Below are 22,671 nucleotides of genomic sequence, written 5' to 3'. Positions count from 1 at the left end.
CTTTCTTTAGGCCATGACTGCTCAATTCGCTTGTGGAATCTTGAAAGCAAGACCTGCATCCAAGAATTTACTGCCCATCGCAAAAAATTTGATGAGTCCATTCATGATGTGGCTTTCCACCCATCCAAATGTTATATTGCCAGTGCAGGAGCAGATGCCCTGGCTAAAGTGTTTGTATGACAGAGTGCTTCCCATTCAACTTTAGCTTTGTATATATTTAACCAGCTGCACAAAAGAGAAGAGGAGGGCATGAGTTGTTTTATCCTGCCCTATAATTCAGAGAATGTTTGTAAGTGTGTAGTTTTGCAGGGTGCTGTTTTCTAAATTGACGTTTGTTCTGGTTTCTGTGAGCTCAGCTGGTGCTGAGAGCTTGGAATCTCTCAGTTTCAAATAGTTTAAAAAAAAAAAAAAAAAGCTTTTATGTAGAGGGTGTGAATTTTCGTCCAGGCAGGCCTTGGGTGAAACTAGGTCTACGTATTCTCTATTAATAAAATGGAGTACTGGAAAGAAGGGGTCTAATTGCATCAGGGAGTAGGAAAAGAGGGAAACTTCCTAGGATGCTTCTCATTGAAGAATCTTAATGTACTCAAATCACCTGGAAAAAGTGATTCAAAGTCAGTTCACATGCTCTTTACTGTATCATGTGAGAGGCACTTTGTCATCCCTTTGGTGTATGAATAAAGTAGATCTTATTCAGAGAGCAGTAGCAGATAGTTAATCTCAGCCACCTGGCTGCTAGCCTAAGATAAATGCAATTAAAGGAAGGCAAATTACTAACATACAATAAAATGCAGTAAAGTTTCTGTTACATCTTCTGTGTTTCTCAGTAAATATTTTGTTTGCCACAAAAGCGATATAATTTTTTAAGCCTGTATTAGCGTATGGCTAGAAACTGAGCCTTTAGTCTAAATCCCAATTAACAACAGACTGATGCAGTCTGTGCATACTGTAGTAGCAAATTTAACTTATTCAGATTTTAATGCTGTTTATTCTTGGAGATCTGGCACAAGAAATTATCACAAAGCTTTCCAAAGAAGCTGTCCTACAATTTTAGCTATCAAACATTCATCTCCTCTTTCTGTTTCTGCTAAAAAGGGTATCATTCTGGGCATTATGGATAACAGTGAAATACTTTGTTTGAAGATTAAATCTGATGCTTTGTATGAGTCCTTTTAGTGGAATAGGTGGAAACTGTACAAAGCTCCATCAGTTTGAGAGATTCTGCTACTGCTATAATATTTCCCAGCTGCACCATTTGAGGGACTTTTTACCTTGTTCACTTCACTGGGTGTATGTGCCATTGATTGGGTTACCTGAGGAATGAGTGCTTCTCGTAATTACTCAACAGATGTGCTTTGTTTATCTATTCAGAGCTTCTCTGTTGATTTGACAAATAACTTTTATTCCAATCTGTTAGTCTTTTTGTCCCTTCTTAAAGGAAAGTGAGTGGGTTCTTTTCTGTTACGTGTCATCATCAGAATTATTACTGTTCATAAGCACGAAGTTGGTGTTTTTCTCTGATGGGAATGGAAAGCAGAATTTCTGCTGGATTTTTGATTTCTGGTGCTGATATGAGTAGGAAAGAATCCAGTGCAACTCTTCATATACCAGCCTGAGGTTAAGACTGGAAACTGATAAATAAATCCTTACCTTTAAACTGACACTTCATAAGCAGGAGTCATCGAACGATATCAACATGAGGTTTGACTATGTTGTTCTTAGAGTGCCATTTGGGGGTGGGACCACATTTGAAGTTGATCTCAGAGTTTAAAGCAAGTATATTATTTAGAATAAAAGGTTGACCTGTGCTGTTTGAGCCTGCTACACATTATATGTACTGCTAAAATATTCTGGAATACCTTTTATTGCTCAGAATATTCACATATGTCAGTTCATGATATTGATATGCAATATATTTCCTTAGATAAGATTAGAACTTTTACCATGAAACAGATGACTACAATAATAATACAGATTATTTAGTTTTTATAAAATGTTTTGGTTATGATGAAAAGGAGGAAACTTGGCTGCAAAACTGAGCATTCAACTTTGTGAGAGTTTTGTGTACTTGACTCATATTCTTTCAGTGTCATTATTTTATTTCTTTTTGAAGAGAAAATTACAAAAATTTATTTGAAAAATTCTAAAAGTTATGTATATTATATATGTGTATATATATTGTAAACATGTATTAAATGTGTCTAGTAAGGGAAGACTCCATGGGTGCATTTTAATGTTTTAGTATTAAGAGTTCTCTTGAGTTTGTGTATACAAAGGATAATGGTGTGAGTATGAAATGAATGTTGTGTTTTTGCTTACACAATACAATATGTAGTCACAGTTGTTTAAATTGCTGTACATAAAAACTAATAGGCCAGCATGCTTGTTTTTAAAGACTGTCATTCTGATTACAATTGGAATGTAAGAAGTGGCTGTTCAAATGTGAATTGAAAGATGTTTCCTTCTCACTCTTGAGCTCTTGCTCAAACTGAAAAGTGATTTTTTTAAAAGCTGGCAATAGCTAGAGGATGAGGTGCCTTTAAAAAACAAAACAAAACAAATGTAGCCTTACGAAGAGGTTGTGGAATATATATATTTTTGTGCTTGTCTTCATAATTGATGTCAATGTCTTTTTACTGTACTTGCTCACATACTTGTAGGACTGCAGGGTATTGTGCATGAGCCTGTCAGATCTTCTGAGCATCATCGTAGGAGATAAGGTTGAAAAAATTATTTAGGTTATCTAGTCCATCTGCTTGCTAAAGCAGGGTTGTAGACTTGTGCATTCTAATATTGTCTTGGCCAGTGAGATTTTATATGTTCTAAAACAATTAGGCTTCCTTTTAAAGATTATTTCAATGACTACATCTCACTGGCAGGAGGATTTATGTAATATTTAGTAGCTCTTTTTTGTAATTTCATGCCAATATTCCAAGCCATCTTTTGTGCCATTTTGCATATTCTTCCTAGTCTTTGTAATTTGGAACCTCCATGCACGCCCTGGTTCTGTCTGTATATTTTCATTCCTTCCTGCTTTCTTCAAGCTATTTTTTAGTCTGCTTTTTTTGCACTACATTTGCTTTTTTTCATCCTTAAGCTCAGTTCTCCAGATATTGGTGTCCATACCACCATTCCACATACATGATTTGTTGGACTTAGTCTGAGGGTCATCTGTTAAGTGTGGTTATTATTTGGTTGGGTTTATCCTCTCTAACATGATGCTTTTGTAGGAAGACCAAGCTTTTGATGTCTGACAAACTTAAATCATATTTCTTTATTTATGACAATTCCTTTAAATAACATTTGAGCATTGCTGCTTTTCAAGTTTCTTCTTTACTTTTAGTATGTTATGATTCTTCTGCAGCTAAAGACTTAATTCCTGTTTCATGATTATCCTGGATCTTACAAGTTTTGAACTTCTGAGGGCACTAAATTATTTTTATTTGTTCCCCCTTTCTGTGCAGTTTTTCCTGGTTCAGTGTAATTAGTAACTTTCATTAGTGTGATACATATGTCCAAACTGTAAACAAAACTGGACCCAAGGCTTATTCTTGTGAAAAAAACATTTTTATGCAGTATCAGTATATAGCATTTTACCATTACTATTTTCCCAATATCTAATTTACATGGTAATTTTTTAATGGTTAGCTCATATAATTTTTTGTCTATTTTAGCCTGTGCTAATGATTTTGGTTATACTAACTAATTTAATGGGAGAATTTTCAGTCCTTCTGTATGTTGAAAATTGGTCCACTAGTTTTTCTCATTTTTACTCTAATTTACTTCACTGGGCTGCTTGCTTTCACATATTTGATTCAGTTACCAAAACACTTGCACAGAATTATTTGGAGTAACTTGGAAGAAGTTCTAGATATATTGTGTCACTCTTACAAAATCCTAGTGTCTGCATTTATTTTTGCGCCTCAGAGAGAAAACTTCCACATAAAAGATTCGCTACTTTCATCTCATCCATCTTTATTTTGATAAACTATGTTCTTTAGCAAGAAACTTGTAGAACTACATGCCATGTACTGTAGCCTATTCTTTTAGGACGTGTATTTTCAAATAATGTCATGTTAAAGCAGTCCCATGGAATTTGGTTGAGTACGTGTGTGGTGTTCACCATACAGCTTTGTGATTAGGTCATCCAACACTGCTTTTCAGTTGTGAATTTAAAGTAACCAGAGATTTGTTCTTTTGAATAAATGTATGAGAGATAAAGGACTTAGTTACAGTACCTTTTTAGTACATTTGTTGGATCACAGATGTGTTGCCTTTCTCTGCCTCCTTAGGTTTTAACAGTGTAATTTTGGGGAGCATCAGTTTCTGTAAACTCATGTGTTCTTTGAGCAGCTTTTGATGGGCAGAAGTGTGAAAACAAAAAGTTGAAAAGCAGGCATAATGATCAGATAATCAAGTCTTGGTATTACTAATGCCTTTCAAGATTTGGAAACATTTTCAGGCTGTGGCTTGACAGTGTGTTCACAGACTGTCTGTCCCAGGTATCCAAGAGCCTGCTTGGTGCCTGTGTGAAATGCCTAATCAACCTGAGATGCATTAAGGAAGAAAAGGTAGCCATTGTGGTTTTCCTGTGCTGAAATTTCTGGCTGTTTAGTGGAAGTTGGTTTGGACTACACTGTGAGAAATGAAGAAATCAGAATGCAATAGTTAACCTCTTCCATGTGGTAAATTGATTTGTATAACATGTGGCAATCTTTGACATGGCAATACAAGTTTTCTTGGGCAGCTGCTGTTCATGAGCATCGTAGAGATACTTAGCATAGTTGTTACTATTGAGTGGCTGAGAGGATGGAAAGATTTCCTTGAAAAAAATGCTCAGATGTTTCAGGAAGCTCCTTTTTTCCATAAGGACATGAAGGTGTTGAGAATATTTTATGTGAACCTGATAACATGTTTAGTTGAAGAGGGTGACAACAGGTGAACAGTCTTGACCCTTTCATCATCACTTTCTGTAAGCTTGGATACACAGTTATGGAAATGATTTGCCTGTAAACTGCCACTGAAAACCTCTGCCACATTCCTACTGAGCAGCAGAGAAACTGATGGACAGCAGTGTTTGTCCATCCAATTATGTCAGGGTGTTTAAAAAAAATAGGCCGTATTGTAAAATATAGTGCTAAATACAGCAGAGCAAATGAACAAACTCCTGGGGAGGGTGGGGAAGGAGTAGGATGACTCTTGTTTAAATAGTCCTGGTTCCGGCAAACACTCTTGTTTAGCTGGTGGCAATGTTCCTAGGAGGGAGGATGATTGGAAGTGTGGCCTTTAAAAAAAATGTCTGTGCCTGTGCTAATGAACATACCTGTGCAGGTTATCTATCCTTTTGATATGTGCTTTTTATCTTCCCACTTAAATTTCCCTTTAGGATACATTTTCTGAGAATCTTAAAATCTCATCTGCAGTGAGCACTTACTGCAGGATGTCATGAAGGACTTCTGATTTTTCTCTTGGAGTGGTTTTTTTAAGGGTGGTTGAAGCTTCAGCTTCAGCCCAGCCCTCTCACCACCAAAAGGCTGATTTGCACCTCCTTACACACAGTTTATTTAATTTTGGTGTGTTATCTCTTAGCCTACCTTCTGAGTTGGTTTTGCTGCTCTGCACTCAGTTGTGAAAGCTTATGAATTGCTGTATCATTTAAGATATTTTTGAGAACGTGGATTCCACTACAGAAGGCATAAATCCAGTTGAATTTCTGGAGCTCATCTGGTTTGTTGTCAGGAGAGACTTGTTGTTAGACTACAAAATCCAAACTATGGCTAAGCTAAAAAGGCATTTAACAATGTTATATTCTTAGCCCAACTTCTTCCTGCCTAAGTGTAGATTGTGGTATTGAGTGTTAGACTGCTTTTGCCCTGCTCATGCTGCCAAGCCATGCTGTGATCCTGGGAGGTCACACCAGTGTTTAAACCATACCCCGTGTATGTGTTTCTAAACTGCTCAAAGCCTTGTACTGACGTGGTCCTCCAGGCCAGCCTTCTTTTGTTCCCTTAAGTTTGAATTGCAGGCTCCCAAAATTACTTCCTGCCTATTTTGAGTAACCCTTGGTCCTCACACCAGAGTATTAGACTCTGGTGTTGGGAAAAGATTTATACAGCTGGATTGAAAGGGAAAGGAAAACTTATTGCCAAGCCAAATATTGTCATTATTTTTGGATTACTTGTGAAAAACAGCCAAAAACATTGTATAAGGGATAAATGATGGACTTCAAGCTAATATTTTTCCATTAAGAATTTATTTTTTTATGGTTCCTATCATCAAGATACAGTGCTTTCGAATGTAGCTTGTTTTCAGGTATATGGCTCCTAGAATTGTTTCCTTGAAGTTGAACATTTGCAAATGTGCATCAGTTTTGAAAACTGTCTCATATGTGTTAGCACTTCTTTTGGAAATGCAAACTGAGCATGCTAGCTAATGATTTCTTGTACCTTTATAGTCCAAGCAAACTGAAAAGCGGTCTTGTGCTATGTTTTCCTTGAATAGTGCATCTGAAAAAACTTGTTGAAGGAGCTCCATGATGAGATGACTTTTGTTGCTGTAAGGTTCTCTGTTGACATATGTCAGCTTTGCATTGTATTTTGCATAATTATCTTCAGTTAACTGTCAGGTTGAAAAAGACAAACTTTTTTGCCATATGGACTGTAGCTTAGAATTTTTGTTGTTGTTGTTGCTTATATTAATACACTTTTTTTCTTTTCTGCTAGAACTTAGAGATACCTGACAGCTCTCTTTAGGAGAAATTACTATAGGCAATAACCACTAACATCTTAGTAATTTCAGTGGCTTCCCTTCTGTTTTGGGTCACTTCCATTGCAGATTGTTGATATGAAAAGGCTACTGTGGCTGGTATACAAACAGCTTAAGGAAATTAAGATTCCTCTTCAGAACTGTGGATAGGTTATGATTTTATACACCAGTTTTGAATGACTACTTTGAAACAATGTTGGACTTCAAGTGTCTTGCAGAATTTTGGATCCAAATGAGAAGTACCTACTTGTTGAGTAATAGTCCACTTGTCAGTTTTTTGTGTATGGCTCAGTACAAGGCTGTGTCAGAATTGCAGTACCACCAAAATTACCTTGTTTAAATGCAACTGTTGTACAAAAGTGAATGTTATTTTGAGTGAGAAATTCTGTTTTCTAATTTATGAAGGAAATAGTTTTCTTGGGAGTAAGCATCCATAAATGTAATATATTTCATGATTTTGAAAAGGCTTATTAATCATGGGACATGAGAAAAAGGAAAGTGATTCAATCTCCAAAGATTTGTTTAGCGTTTATTATTAAAAATATAAATTTTTGCTTTAAATGGAAATGCTTATTCAGAAACTTAGTATTAAACTTCTTACTAAAACTCAGTAGTTTAAAATGCTGGATAAATATCTAAATGGCAAAGATAGAAAATTCAGAGGGAGATTATTTTGAAATACGCCAGTGTAATTTTGAGCTTCTCAAGTGCAGCCCTGAATTTTCTCTTTTTCACTGCAATTCATATTTTGTGAAACTTCTTGGATAGGTTATATTTAAAGCTACATTCACTTGCCTGAATAAGTCAAATAAATATTTTGTCATTTAAAATTATATAGATCTGCTTATGTTAGTGTGCCGTTTAAAATGAGACCCCATTGAGGTAACCATGCAGGTATTTGTGTTGGTATGGCAGTAGTGAAGTGGGGTATCTGTGTACTGTACCCGCATTCTGTGCTGAGCAAAATCACACGGACTTCCAGAAATAAGCAATGGTTTTTAAGAGCAGCTTTATTTAATGTTGCAGCAGCAAGTGTCATTTGTACCATATAATTATGTAAATTGGGTGCTAATAAATACTATTTTTCAACATTTTGCATTGTGTTCATGATTCTGCATTTTATCACAAGATACCTGTGGTTTTGGAGTGAGTGCTAGGAGGGGGAAGTGCATTAAGAGGAAGACAAGTAGACTTGTTTGGAGCGGCTTGAGGTAACTCCATGTGAAATTCCTGCTGAACTGTGCAGCGTGTTCACAGGAGTGCCTTGGTTTTTCTGTTCTCCGTATGTCTTGGTTTCGTACTGCTGCGCCAGCTTGGCTCTGTTGACACCCCACATCCTTCCATGTGCCGGGGCACGTGGTGCCTGTGTGGGGGTGAATGTGGGGTGAGCAGACATGCGGAGGGGGTGCAGTTCTGCAGGAGCTGGGCTGTCAGCAGGCCTTGTTCACAGCCAGACACGTGGCTCTTCCCGAGGACAGCGTTCATTCAGTGCAAAAATAAACGCGTGGTTCTGCCCTTGGGGAGAGGATGAGGGAAAGCAAAGCACAATCACAGATGGCAGCTGTGTCTCTGCAGGAAGGTGCTCAGAACAGCACTGTGAGCGGGTGGCACGAGAACCTACACAGACCTGCGCAGAACAAGTTGTTGTCAGTGAGCCCATCCTGTTTTTAATGAGCTTGTAGGTGGGTAAGTGAAGTTCTCATCTTTTCTTGGTTGGTATAAAATAGCCTGATTTGGTCCTACTCGTCTTCCTGCCTCATAGGAAAGGAGGAATCGCTTTTTGAATTGGCAGTACAATCTCATTCACACATGTGTGAATGCCTCTAGAAGATTCCTGAGGTGGGGGGAAAGAAGATTCAGTGAATAACATGAGTGACCCTCACATAGGGGAGGCATTCTTAACATGCTTATGGGTTTGCCTGTGACATGGCCCCATGGTGATTTGCATGTGAGAAAAGTGAGTATATTTGATGATACAGTGGAACTTCTACAATTTCTTGTGCTTAAAAAGAAGTAATTTCTACGAGTGCTGGAATTCTTGAACTGCACTATCAGAATTCTCACTAAAATCAGAGAATGGGTTAAACTGGTGTTAAGGAAAATAACATGTTTCTTGCCTTTCAGTAAGACTGACACAGTTGATTGTGAGCAGTGTTGCTGATGCAGTGCTAAAACCCTCATCCCCCTTCCTCCCCCAGTTTAACAAGGAAAAATGATTCTTTTGAGGAATTTGAAGTGTTCAGCTGCATAGATGTACATTTGTAATGTTTTCAGTATGTAGGTGACTCAGCAAATGTAAATGGCCTGATATTGTGTCGAAGATGTCTTGAAATGAGATGGGAATGGAAAAGAAAAGGCATCAAGTTGCTTCTATAATGTTGCTCATGGACAGAGAAAAATAGCTAGCAGAATAATAGTGGCTTTGTTCAACCATGAAGTAATTTAAGGTATGTATACCACAGAAAAGTGACTTTAATTTGGTGTCTAGGTAATGTTTCTGATACTACCTACTGCTTGCTTTGGCTTTCTAAGTAGATAATGTGGATGAATTTCCTGTGGGGTTACGGGTAGGGTGTTGAATCCATAAATGTATTTAGATTGGGTTGATCCGGGCTGGATGCTGAACTCCAGAGCTTTTCCTGATTACTGGTATAGTTCCCCTTGTGTGCTGGAGAGCCATGGGGGAATGGGTGTGAGGAGGAAGGGGAAGCTTGTCTGCCCCCCTGTTGGCAGCAGCCATGGAGAAACTCTCCTCTTGCCAAACCAGCAAAGCAGCAGCTGAGGAGCAGGAGGTGCACACTGGGGGTGATGCCTTCTGTGCAGGGTGGCACAGTGACAACAGAAATGCTGTGTCCTGCTCTGGGGAGACAGAAATTTGAGATACTTCTCTCTGAAGAGATGGCTGAATGCTTAATTGAATTTGGTGGACTGGCTAATGCTGGAGTTGGCAGGAGATGCTGCAAGTGAGCTCTGCCAAGGCTTCCAGAGCATGGACATCAGTAGGTATTTCCAGGTGGGTGTTCTGCACTGTGGTTGCTGAGCACTGATAAGCCACCAGCCAACTCTGAGTGCAAAGGAGCTTATTTCTTAGGGAGAGGGTGATCAGACAACATTCTCTAGAATGTGCATGCAGTGACTAGTTCAGACAGCTCCCATCTCTTCTCTCGGGCATGCCTTGCCAGACAGCAGGTTCCACTGAGCTGGTCAGACACCTGAAACTAAGGGGCCCAGCATCAAGTGACTCGACATGTAGATCCTCCTTTGACTCAGTCCCACATCTAGAAATTGTGTAAAGCCACTGTCATATTTTTTCAGCTTCCAAAGGAAGTCTGATTCCAAATAAGACATGATCTTGCAGACCTTGAAAAGTACATATAATTTTGATGCCCTTCAGTCATTAGGCTCTGCTTCAGTTGACTGATGCCTCTGACAGGTAATTTTGTGGTAGCTCACTCTAAGGATCTTTTTCATCTGAGCATGTAAAAGGACAACACTGAAGCACTCAGGGCTTTGCCAACCTTGCTAAGTCTGCCATAATGTAGTAATAACCTCAGTTGTGTTTCAGAAACTAAAATGTCATGGGCTGCATTTGCTGTTTATTTTTTAACCCCATATGAGATGACATGCACTGCATGTGCCTTTAAGACAATTTTATTGCAAAAGATATAGCAACTTATGTTGATAAGCTCAAAATAGCTTGCATATGTTACAGAAGGAGTTCTGCTTTCTTCAAACAAATATACCCCTTTAAACATTTATCTATATATGTAAGGTAACTTGTTTTTTTAATCAAACAGTATTTAGAGACTTTAGTAGGCAGCAAGTGATTTGAGTGCTATGAAAAGTAAAGGTGAGGAGGAGTGTGTTCTGTGAGCGCATGGAAGGGTGTGTTCAAAATTTTGAGACTTCCACCTAAGTTTACGGTGCTTATGAATAGGACATCTATGTTTAGATGAGAGTTGGATTAAACCACTTTCACAGTTTGAGTATTGACAATTTCAAGATAGTCCCAAGAAGTAAATAAAAATGCAGATTGAGAAACAAGCACCATAGTTGTTCTGTAAACTTAAGATAAACCATCTGAACAACAAACCCTGAAACCTTATAAATGCTTGACAAAAGATAGCTGTGCAGCTTTCCTCTGAAAAAGCATTTGAAAGCTTAATGTCACTGCTTAAACTTTAAGCTTTAGGAAAAAATTATGTCCCATATGCATATATCCCTTAGCACATCGTAAAGAGCACGTGTGCTCTAGCTGCTCCCAATGTCTCGGCCACCACTGCACAAGTGAAGCATTGGGGAGTCTCTGCAGGGTACCAATCTTCGGTGCTGCAAGAGTACATTCAGTATGGAGAACAATATGTGGTGGTGAGCTGCTGCATTAAAAATTAAACCACAGTATTAAGGGTAACTGTAAGTTAGGATTAAGGCCTTTTTCTCAGACAGCCCCAAATCAGGCCCCAAAACAAACAGGTTTTTAGACAACAAATCTGGTGTCTAAACTGAAGTCCCCAGTAAATTCAGGTAATGGGTTTGAGTTTTGTCCAGGCCATGTAATGTCCCCTGTTGACAGAGAAAGATGTGTTCAGCAGAAGGGTAGTGAGGAGCTGAGTCAGGAGATGGGGGATATCAGGAGTTGCTCTGCTCATGCCTCATGCCTAGCTCTCTGTCCTTAATAATTTTTTCAAGCCAAAAGATATTGCTGTGAAGTGCAGTAGCTGAGCTTAGTGGTAAAAACTCTGCATACAAATATATTTGTGGATGCTGACAGTGTCCTGCGCTTTCAGTCTGGCTAGAATGGTTGAATTTATGATACTCAGTTAAAGCTGGAACTTAATGTTTCTTCTAATGGGAAGTGATGAACTTTCACTGTGTAAAACCACTGCTTCATCCAAAATTGGTTTTGATAACCTCTTGAGAGGACCCCAGCCTGGCTTATGTTACCCCACCAGGGGGATCATGCAAAATCTGCTGTTTTCATTAATTTGTGTTGTGCTTACTTAGTTGACAGGTTATAAGCTACTTTAGTCATATTTCCAAACATAATGATTTAAAAAATAGTGCTACTTTTGCTGATAAAATGAGCTTCCCTATGGCAATTCAATTAGAATTTATGTGGCTAATAAATATCTTGGCTCATGGTTATTAAAACTATAAATGCTTTTAAGAGCCTGATTTGCAAGTAATATGGCAAATCTGAGTTTTAATTTCTTTCCATTTCCTGTTAGTTCCACAAGCCTGGCACAGCATGGCTTTGATTGCTTTAAGGAGTGTGAACACTCATGTTTTTATTGGCTCCTTTGATAACTTTGCTTAATGAATGTGTTTTCTTTAATGATACTGGATGGAACATAACCGGCAACTGCTGCTTCCTAAATAGAGTGGAGTTTTTTTGGTCCTCCTAGTGTGTCCCTCCTCCTGCACTGACTAGTGACATGGGTAGTTCTTCACTTAAGAAACCACTGTGTGTTCTGACAGATCCAGGGCTGTAATAGGTATATTTTGAAATCAGTCCATAAAAGAAAAGCCGGTCCTAAATTTGAGGGAGAGTATCTAAATGCTTGAAATTCTGCTTTTCCCAGTGTACAATACAGAACTTCAGATAACTCCCTCTTAAATCCTGTTAATTGTTCCTGAATAGCTCTCCTGACACTGAGACTGCACTTCTGAGTGTTGGTTTAATGACAGAGTGATGGGTCTTAAATGCTTTAGTGACTGTAAGCAGCTTAAACCCACAGTTTTTCTCAGAGTCTCCTGCGTCCTGGCAACACTCCTGTGGTCCTGCAGGCCTTGAACCATCCAAGAGTGGAGGAAGAAGTTGAGGGGACAGACACTTCTCAAGGTCAATTAATTAATGCAGTGTTGTGGGAGACTAGATTCCAGTTCCTGCATGTTGGCTGCCCTGTGGATCTGGGGCTTTATTGGGGTTGTAGGGTTGTAAAGGAGGCAGAGTTGTAGGGTCCTGGGGTTTGAACCTTTCCTCTTTCTTGCTTTCCAGTTTCTCCAGGTTTGGATAAGTCCCAGTGCTTGAGTTGACACTAGCTGAAGCTTAACTTACTGACAAGACAGCAGTGTGGACAGAATACCTGCTTTTAAGGAGGTACTCAAGTTGTGTTACCCCTCCATCTGGTATTTGAGCCCTGATCTGTGTGTCATCTGGTGGGCAGTGCCACATGAGGTGTTTCTACCACAGCAGCTCAGCAGCTTGGCCACTCCCTGAAGGGGCCTGGTCACTTCAGGGAGCAGGTGGCACTTCTAAGGAACCTGTGTGTGTCCAAAGGTGAGAATTGAGCAAACTGGGGCTCTGTGCTGGAAGCAGCTCTTCAAACAGCTGCAGTTATTTCCTCCATGTTCACTGCCTCTTCTGCTGTCCATCTAAATCAGAGTTTCTGATGCCCACAATAAAAAAAAAAAATCAACAGTCTACACGAGCATTATCATGCACAGGGACAGAGCTGCAATCAACCTTGCTGACTGGAAAGTACCAGAGGGAAACACCTCCAGTGTTTCTTGAACTGAGGACTGGCATTATTTCTGTGGCACTTGTCATGCCTTCAGCACAGCACCCAAGGGTCCTGCCTTACTGGAGTCAATCAGTTCCGTGGCTGGGAATTAAATTCTGTGCAAATGTTTTGGATGAGCTGATTAACGTAGCGGTAGAGGTTGTCAAAGTCATCCACAAAGAAGGAATGCTCTTTAGCGGGGTCTGATGCAATGGCTTCCAGTTCATCTGGGGCTGCCCAAGCAACTCCAATGGAATAAGCGATGACTCCTGGAAAGAAACCCAAAGTTTAGAAAAAGCATTAAAGTTTTCATTGCGGTAAATCTAATTTAAGACCAATACTGCAATGTAGTTTGAGATCTCCTAGACATTGCTGCATTTGTGATGATTTATAAGTTGTTTTTTTTTTATGAAGTTCCTTATTCAGCTCTTAAACAGATGCTGATCTTGTTGCAGCTCAGTGGGAGCCCAGAGAAAAGTACTACTCTTGCTTCATAAGGTTTCATCCAGTGCCTTCAAATTATAGCAAGCTGCATTTATCTGACCTGGATAAGTGCTGAGGCATGGGGGGAGAGCAGGCAGTGATAGAAGACCTTACCATTTTGGTGAGCAGCCATGGCTGGCACGCTGACATCATCGTAAGACCTGCCATCTGTGATGAGAATCATGATCTTCCTTTTGTTGGGTTTGGACTTGCTGAACAGCTGCTCCGAGGCGTAGCTGATGGCTGCTCCCGTGCTGGTGCCCCCGCTCCAGTAGCTGATCCTTTTGATGGCATTCAGCACGTCCTGCTTCGTGCTGTACTTGTCAAAGCTGAACTCCAGCCTCTGCTCGTAGGTGTACTGCACGGCCCCAATGCGCGTGTCGGTGTCCGAAATCTCGAACTCCTTGCTGATGTTGGCCACGAACTGCAGAACCGTGCGGAAGTTGCCGGTGCCGACGCTGCTGGAGCCGTCGATGACGAAGCCGATGTCGGCGGCGTTGAGGCACGTCTTGCTGCAAGCCAGGCGCTCGGTGTCGCACACCCGCTTCACCAGGGGCTGCACCACCTTGTGCAGGCTGAACCAGCTGGGCACGTTGATGGAATAGAAACCGCTTGTCCTGCACACTGCCTGCGAGGCAACATGAGGATAAATGCAATGGAAATTCAGTCTGCCTGTTCCTGCTAGGGGATGTAGCTAAATTGTAAATATAGGCTCCTGGAAAGAGCAGTGCTGGAGTCTGAAATGGCCTTTCCTGCAATCACCATCTGCTTCCCTGGGAAATGATGTCAGTGTAACATCACAGATACTTGTGTAATGTGACAGTTTTTCCTGCCTTTTTTTTTAAACTGTGGGATGGAGCTGATATTATAGTAGTGAAAAAACTGAATAAGCAAGTTTGCCACCTGTCAGGCTTTTTTATGCGAGTCACACTGTTTGTGGGAAAAACATCCAAATCACAGAGCTGCTGTTAGCGTGGCTCCCATGGACATTACAGTGTGTTTGCCAGGTAGCAACTTCAGCTCCCATCATTCAGGACAAGAAAGAAAGTTTTGCTTGCTGACAAACCCTACTACTTTGAAGTGAAAACTGGGGCTTAAGCTGAGGAGCCAAATAGTAAAAAAACCAAAACCAAACCTATTAACTTTTATACGTAAATACTCATAAGGGCCAGATCTGTGGGCAGCTTCTATAGGGTTAGTGGGAGTCAGTCAGGTGAGTGTGGGTAGGAAGCAGGGCTGGCACAGAAGAGGACATGGGAAAAGTCAAAGGGTGGAGGAAGGGAAGGGTGGGGCAAGGAGGAGAGTGATGCAAACAGGCTGGATCAAATTGTTTTTGGCTTTAGTGCTTCTTAAAGGCCAATTCCTCAGTTTTCGGGTGAGAATATTTTGTTATGCCAGGCTTTATCTATCAGCTTTGTGATGGTGTGTGTATCTGACTGTTTTAAAAGATCAAGGCCCTGGTCTTGACTTGCATAAAGGCTAACAGCTCCAAGGGAGTTACAGTTTCCTCCAGTGTGGGTTCCTCATGGTGTCCTGCTCTCATTTGCTCTTCTTACTATCTCACTTCTATTTTAATGTTATGATGCAGCAATATCAAGCCACCATTCCATCCTTACCTTGCTGCTCTAAGCCCACTCTAGTCTCACTTCTGCAATGTCCCTGGCAGGTTTGCAGAGATTTGCTGTAGCTTTGTTCTTTAAAAAACATTAAATGCAAATGAGACTACAATCCAATTATATGTTGACCAGAGACAGTGAAGCTCTTTGGAGCAGCTCTGAAACTCATGGGAGATTATTTCATGGCAGAGCAAACCAGCTCAGATGGGAATATGTTTTCTAGAAGTACCAGATAACTTAACCCTGTTTCCTAGGCCCAGCCTGGTCTGCCACTTGGCAGGTATCTCCTGCCCTAACTGGGTACCAGCTTGTTCTGGAGCACTGTTATCAGACAGCTAGTTGGTGCCAAATACAAATCAATCAAAGCTTCCATTCTGGTTTTTTTGCTGCATATGGCAGAGATTTACCCTTTTTCCAAGTGCTACCATGAAGTCCATAATAGCAGAAACAAGTAACTGAAAAATAGCCTTCATCAACAGTGAAAAGAGAATGTTTGAGTTACCCAGTATAGCTGAAAAACTAGGATGTGCTTATGTTGGGACTGTGCCAACCTTTGCTTGTGTGGGACCTGTTTGTAAATGCAACATTGACATTTGGTTGACAGGTCTCCTCACCCTTTCCCTAGTGGGAGATGCACAGCAAGAGGTTTGTGTAAAAAGCAATTCCAAATTGCTCAAGCTGTGATTGTACTTTGTCATTTTCCAAATACTGAGTGTTTGGAAAGCCGCTCATCTCAGTACAACTGCAGGTGTGTGCTAAGGTTTAGTTGGTCAAAAGCCATTTGCTTGATGATGTACCTCAAACCAGAACTTTACTGACTTCATCCCCTTTCTGACCTCAGCATTACTGCCTGGTTTTTGTACGGAAAAACTCAAGACAGTATGTACAAGAAGGAGAAGAAATAACCGTAAGTGATAAGAAGGAAAGGGAAATGCCCTGAATAAAGTAGGTTGGAAAGTTTAGTTAGACTCAGCCTGGTCAAATGCTCAGACTCAGTCCTGGTCAGACTCACAAGTTACCTTGTCCACAAATTACCTTGTCCACAAAGTTTGGTTCAACAACATTCTGCTTTTCACTTTGAGCAGCTGCTTCAACAGTGACAAAGAAAATGTTGATCCCTGATTCTCTGGCCAGCCTGGAGGCCTCTTCCACTCGGTCGGTTGGCCACCCATCCACCATCACTACAACCACGTTAGGTGCTCCACCTCGGTTTCCATTAGCATCCAGAAAGAAGTTTTTGTTAACAAATGAAAGTGCCTTCCCTGCAATAGAAGAGGAGTTGAGGAGGAGTTACAGATCTGGAAGCACTCCATCTGATAATATCCCATGAAATAGTAGGCAGAGAGCTGACTCAAGTGTTGAAGACTGCAGAGAGCTGGGGAAAGCAGTTTCTGTGGCTGTGTGAGCAGGAAGGGAGACCACTGCTACTGGTGCCAGTGCTTCCTGAGCCCTCCTGCACTGAACCCCCTCTGTATGCCCCAGAGAGGCTGGGAGTGATAAGCTGGGTTATCAAGGATCCCCAAAGTGCTGATGGGAACTGCCCGTATGTTCTTTCAATTTGTGATGGATTTGCAGGCCCTGGGATCAACACATGCAGGTCGTGGTGGGAGCAGTGTTCCCTCACCAGCCTGGCCTCAGCACTAAGCACTGTTTGGCCCCAGCCTCTGTGTCCTGTGAGGTGTGGGCTTGCTATAGCCCAGGCTCTGAAGCCCTCCCTGAGCAGAGGAAGTGCAAGCAGCCCCATCACCTACCAACATTGGAAAGTCCCCCTTTCTGTTGTATTTTCTCAATGGCATTCCTTAGATCCTTGGAGTTGGCATAAGTTTTTAAGTTAAATTCTGTGGAAGGGTCATCCCTAAAAGGAGAAATTAGAGCAAATGTCAGTGTTTTGCTTCACATACAACACAAAAGCCACAGGGCTGATCTGTGCTACCTGGATCCTGAGTGCAAGCTGGAGTGAGGCCTTTAGCACATAGGAGCTTAGAGATGTATTGTATTTGTTGGTAAATGTCCTGACGAAGGCAGGAATGATGCATCTGACTCCATGTTCTCAGCAGGCTGATTTATTACTTTATGATACTATATTATATTAAATAATACTGTACTGTACTAAAGAATACAGAAAGGATACTTACAGAATGCTAAAAAGATAACAGTGAAATCTTGTGACTCTTTCCAGAGTCTCAACACTGCTTGGCACTGATTGGCCAAAGAGTCAAAACAGCTCACACCAGATTTCAATGAAACAATATCACCTGTGGGTAAACAATCTCCAAACACATTCCACATGAGTACAACACAGGAGAAGCAAATGAGATAAGAATTGTTTTCCTTTTCTCTGAGGCTTCTCAGCTTCCCAGGAGAAAAATCCTGGGTGAAGGTATTTTTTTTAGAGAATGTGAATGCTCCAGAGCTACAGCTGCCAGAGTGTGCAGTCATGTCCTGTGGCAATGGGAATGTGTGGGAAGTTCTTACCCATACTGAACAATGCCCATCAGAGGACCTGCACTGCCGATGCCAAGGGCTTGAGCCACATTACCAAGGAACCGCTTCTGGAGCTGAAAGCGGCGTTTGCCAATACTCCAGCTCCCATCCATTAAGAAGGACAAATCAACCTTGCAATCTGAGGAGAGATAAAGAAACACCGAAAGTATTTTTAGTGCTTTCTGATTGCTGTGCTTTTTGCAAGCAGCAAAGGCCTAAAAACTCTGCATCCAGTGACTTGTCCTGCTGTGTAAACTCTACAAAAACGCCTTTGACAAGGACAAGTCACATTTGGCAGCTCAAGTCTGTCCTGCTGGTTGGTAAACACAGTTCTTGGCATGACTTTGTCCCATACAACATCTAAGCTTGACTGTGTGACAAAAGGGCAAGAATCTTTTTACAGGAGTCAGTCTGGGAGCACTGCATTTTGGGGGTCAGGGAGGTCAGCCCCTCAGGAGGAAGCTGACTTGTATATCCTGTGCCTTCAGAGCCATGTCTTGGGCTCAGCACACTTTATTTGCAGCCCCGAGGTGATGGGAGTTTGTAAAACCAGCCATGGTTTTTGGATTTTGTGGTCTGGGCACCTGCACAGCACAAACTATGGGCATTTCCTTGGTGACACTCTTGTGGATTTAATTGATGTAATAGACATAACAGGAACAGTTACTGTGTTAATGTGTCTCAGAAAGGAGGGAAGTTCCTGAAATGTGTGATGCCTGGGATGTGTCTGACACTGTGGGGTCTCTTCAAAGTGATTGCAATCCAGGATTACTGACTACAATCCTGGAAGCTCTGCACTTCTGAATGAGAATTGTTCATCAGTTTCCTTCTGGGCTGGAGCTAACATCAAGGATGGTGATTTTGCTTGGGATGTTCCGACTGAATGGGGGCTGTTCTTTTGTTGTAGCCTTGTACCCGTGTGTGCAGCAGCAGCAGTGTGCTGTGTGTGTTTCCTCTCTGGGCTGAAAGCAATGTTCTATAAAAGGTATGCCTGTACCCAAACAAACTCTTCCCTTTAATTACACAGGTGAACCTCATCTTTGTGCTGCAAATGCGATCTTCATCTCTGCCAACCTGCTTTCACATTTCTCTAAGTTAGTGGTGAAACATTCTACTTTGGTCTGCAACCAGAGCGGGATCAAAATTTGGCTTAACTAGAGCGCTAATTAACGTTTTCCCCCTCCAGCATCTGGGTCATCCCCATCTCTTGATTTCCCTCTGATGATGCCTCCTACCAATCAGACTGTTCAAACTACTGTGTTTTAATCATTAGGTAGCCCGAAGGCTACAAAGCACCAATTGTTCTTAGTGGCTTATGCAACTGCCTCCCATCTCATTACCTTCAATTTTTTCTCCCATAGCTGTCTCTTTTTTGTAATTCTAATAATGCTGAATTACAGGAGCGTGACTGAGAACCGAGTCCGCTCGCAGCACATCGTGAGGCAAGGTCGGGAACCCACAACAAATACCTCAATTAACAGCCAAGTTTTCCTGAATTTCTTGTCCTTCAAAGGGAGCTAGTTCATGAGATCTGTATGTGGGAAGTGGGCAGTTTGTTAGCCAGCAGGGTCTGGGGAGGCAAGGATTTACATACACTTACAGACAGACTTGGTTTCTGGGGAGGATTCCGATTCAGTGCTGGGACATGAGAGGGACACTGCAAGAGCACAGGCTAGGGTGCTTCATAGGAAGGTGAGCATGTTCTGATTTGCAGGGAGGAAGGATCTGAAACAGGACTTTTATGGTCCTAGAGATATCAGTGGGATGACAATTTTGTTTCTGGTGTGACTTATTTCAGTTTAACTGCTGGAAACACAGCTGTCCTTGCTGGTGCCTCCACTGCAACAAGCTCTGCTTTTCTGCAGGGCAATGGGGTCTATAGGGAAAAGCCTTCCCTTTTTCTTCTTTCCCTTATTTCTGTATCAGTTTCAGGTGTATTTGACATCTTTTATAGGGAAAATAATTTTTCAAATATTAAGAGAAATGCCTGGAAATACACAGACATTTGGTTCAGTAGTTACTGTAAAGAGTCCAGATAGTGTTCAGCTGCCCAAAGATGGGCAAGAGAGGACCCAGGCACTGTTGAAAGGGTGAACCTTCTCTTGGAGGTGGCTTCTAATGAAGAGGTTGCAGGCAACCCCATCTCTCCACTAAGAACTTGCTTTCTCTTTCTTGCGCTACTTTGGGCCTCAACTAAAGATGGAATAATGGATAAATCTGCCTTTTTAATGGGCTGTAGAAGATTTCAGAGTAGGGGAACCTGCATTTTCTTCTCTGAACTTGGGTGGTCTTTGATGATCCCTCTGCATCCTCTCCCTCCTGGCTGTGGCAGGCATTGGGGACCTTTCTCAGGTGCTTTCTTTCCCTCCCACCCACTGCTGTGGGAAGGTGCCTTCACACAGGATAGCCATGGGAGCCTGCTCTGCAGCACGCTGGGTTGCTGTCCTCTGCCTCCAAAGTACCTGAGTGAAGAAGTTCTGCTGGGAGCCTGGAGCTGATACTGCCTGGGAAGTGGTGGTAGGGAGCAGCCACCATCTCACTGCCCAGGTAAGCTAAATTTTGGCTGTTATTTCCTTCCCTGTAGAAGCAAAAGCCAGTTCTGTGTATGAGGGGTCAGCAGAGAGTACTCACTTTTTCTCTGCAAGGGAAAAATGTGCCCCTGGATTTTCTTAGGCTTTCTTGAAAACTTACCTTTTGCTATTTAATTTGAATGCATTCTAGCAATATGTAATCAATAATGTTGCTTAATTATAAAGTTAATTCTGAAGTACATACTCTGATTCCCCTGGGAGATGGATTCCAGCGGCTTTGGATTCAATTCTTCCTTTGAACTGAAGCCTAAACAGAGAAAGGAAAGGCTCTATCAGTATGTGCTTGGTAGCTGCCCTTGCTCTTTAAGGAAATGGGGTATAGGATCACTGCAGAGAACCCCTGGCCCGAGGATTGATGTGGGAGGGAAATGGGAATGGGGAGGACATCCTTGGAGCTTACCTTTTTTCATCTGCATCACTGTTGAGGTAAAACAAGAGCAGAGACATTTCTAGAAATGCCACCAAAATCTCTCCTAGCACCTGCTTTGAGGTGTTCCCCTTTGGGAGTCAGTTCCCTAACTGCAAGGGCTTGGGAGCATCATGCACAAGTAGTGGGCTCCTCAGGAGCTGAGCGTGGCTGGTGGCCACGGTGTGGGATGGTGACTCCCAGCAATCTTCTCCTGAAAACCAGCCCTGCCACCCCACTGGCCCACTGTGCTTTACAAAGAGCTGCACAATGTCTGAAGAGGATAAGCCACAGATTTATCTTGTTGTTTACTGTCTGGAGAGGAGAGCACAGGCAGCAGCTGACTCCAGCTCATTACAGCAAGCCACAGTTCCTCAGGTGCCCCCACAAGTCTGGGTTATTTTGCAAAGCACAAAAGAAACAGGGTACAGAGCTATGGTTAAGTAAAGGGAAAGTCTCATGGGTCACCAGTGGATTCTAGTGAAGTATTTGGGTGGTAGCAGCCTTGAAAAGATGAGCTGATATCCTTGTGAAAGGTACTGACTCAGGACACCATCAGGCTGGCATTAGGTCTAAAAATGCTGAACTTCACTCATGACTTGAATGTCTGTCAAGACTTCTACAGTCCAGCATCTCCCTTCCAAGCACGGGCAAAGAACTGTGTCTTTTCAGTAAAGCATGACAAGATTAAGGGGATTTAGCTGGGATAATCCTCAAAAGAGACAGCAATGATCAGACAAGCTACAACTGAACACACACCAAGAAAGCTGTTAGTCTAAAAGAACAGCAGAACAGCTTATTATTTTTGTAAATGGCATGTTAGATTTTTAAAGAAAACTAGGAGGAAGACTGCCTTAAATCTTCATCACCAAGTAAGTTGAGGAAAGATTACTGACTTCAGAGACACAGTGAAAAGGTAATTTTAGAAAGTGTGAGCTCTATAAAGAAAAGTATGAGAAATTACTAGGTACCACAGAGTTTGTCTCTCCACAGCAGCCAGCCATGAGCAAGCCAAGCATGAGAGCATCAGTGTTTGTAAAGGGCCATCAGGCAAGGTCACCACCAAAATATGATAGAAGATGTGACAGCCAAAGCTGGTTGCTGAAGGTATTAAGGACCAAGCCATAATAAGGCAGAGGACTGTGAAGAAAATGGAGGGAAGTACCAGCTCCATCCCCCTCTGTAACCACTCCCATTTCTATTCCAGTTAAGTCTAAAATTTTACCTCTCATAATTGTCAAATACAACATTTTTGAGTCCTTCTAGCTGCATGCTGAAAGCTGCCCATAGTTTTGGATGAGGGGCCATGTTTGTATTAAGTCTGAGTGTGCAAGACCTGGTGAAACGCTGACCTGATTGGTACCTGATCCCTGCAGGGAGGCTTCAGCACACGGCAGCATCCGTACCAGACAGGGGGGCTTTGGCTTCTCAGTTTGAAATTCAGCTGCCAGGGCAGAAAGTTTCTGCTGCAGGGACCAAAGAACAGCTGCGAACAGCAGCACCAAAGCAGTGATTTCCCTCTGCTTTGCTTGTCCCCAGGCATCTGCTTTGCCTGTTGCTAGAGCCAGGACGTGGAGCTGGCTGGAGCACTGGGCTTGGCCTTGTATGGGAGCCCACGGGGCTGCCTGTGAGTGAAGCAGGCAAAGAGCACAGAGAGTTGCCCTACTTTGTTTACAGCAAGAGCTGGTGATTGCTTTGTGTGCTTTGTTTGAGAATTTCCCTGCTATGTCTGGCCAGGGTAGGAGAGGCCCAGGGCTGGTGCTGCTTTTTGTCACCGTGTCTGTGGTGCCTGCAGTGCCTGGAGCTTCCCTGTGCTCCTGCCT

General features: G+C 42.0%; 2 protein-coding genes across 14 annotated transcripts in view; one reads left to right on the top strand and one right to left on the bottom strand.

Annotated features, from left to right (window-relative positions):
• Positions 1-7,861, top strand: part of STRN (striatin) — a 69,196-nt gene extending 61,335 nt beyond the window's left edge. For all 6 annotated transcript variants that reach the window (XM_026793076.2, XM_014266643.3, XM_014266642.3 and 3 more), the window contains one exon: positions 11-7,861. In XM_026793076.2, coding sequence (XP_026648877.1) covers positions 11-180 — 170 coding nt within the window. In that variant the 3' untranslated portion in view covers positions 181-7,861. The remainder of the gene's footprint in view (positions 1-10) is intronic.
• VIT (vitrin) overlaps positions 6,658-22,671 on the bottom strand; it is a 57,397-nt gene continuing 41,383 nt past the window's right edge. For all 8 annotated transcript variants that reach the window (XM_005486528.4, XM_026793078.2, XM_074537300.1 and 5 more), the window contains 6 exons: positions 20,627-20,689; positions 17,843-17,990; positions 17,119-17,222; positions 16,403-16,629; positions 13,866-14,379; positions 6,658-13,537 (listed from right to left, as the gene is read on the bottom strand). In XM_005486528.4, coding sequence (XP_005486585.2) covers positions 13,359-13,537; positions 13,866-14,379; positions 16,403-16,629; positions 17,119-17,222; positions 17,843-17,990; positions 20,627-20,689 — 1,235 coding nt within the window. In that variant the 3' untranslated portion in view covers positions 6,658-13,358. The remainder of the gene's footprint in view (positions 13,538-13,865; positions 14,380-16,402; positions 16,630-17,118; positions 17,223-17,842; positions 17,991-20,626; positions 20,690-22,671) is intronic.

The sequence above is a fragment of the Zonotrichia albicollis genome, chromosome 3, assembly GCF_047830755.1.
Source record: "Zonotrichia albicollis isolate bZonAlb1 chromosome 3, bZonAlb1.hap1, whole genome shotgun sequence".
NCBI classification, from domain to species: domain Eukaryota; kingdom Metazoa; phylum Chordata; class Aves; order Passeriformes; family Passerellidae; genus Zonotrichia; species Zonotrichia albicollis.
Note: the sequence above shows the minus strand (reverse complement) of the source record. Positions and strands in the feature narration are given on the sequence as shown.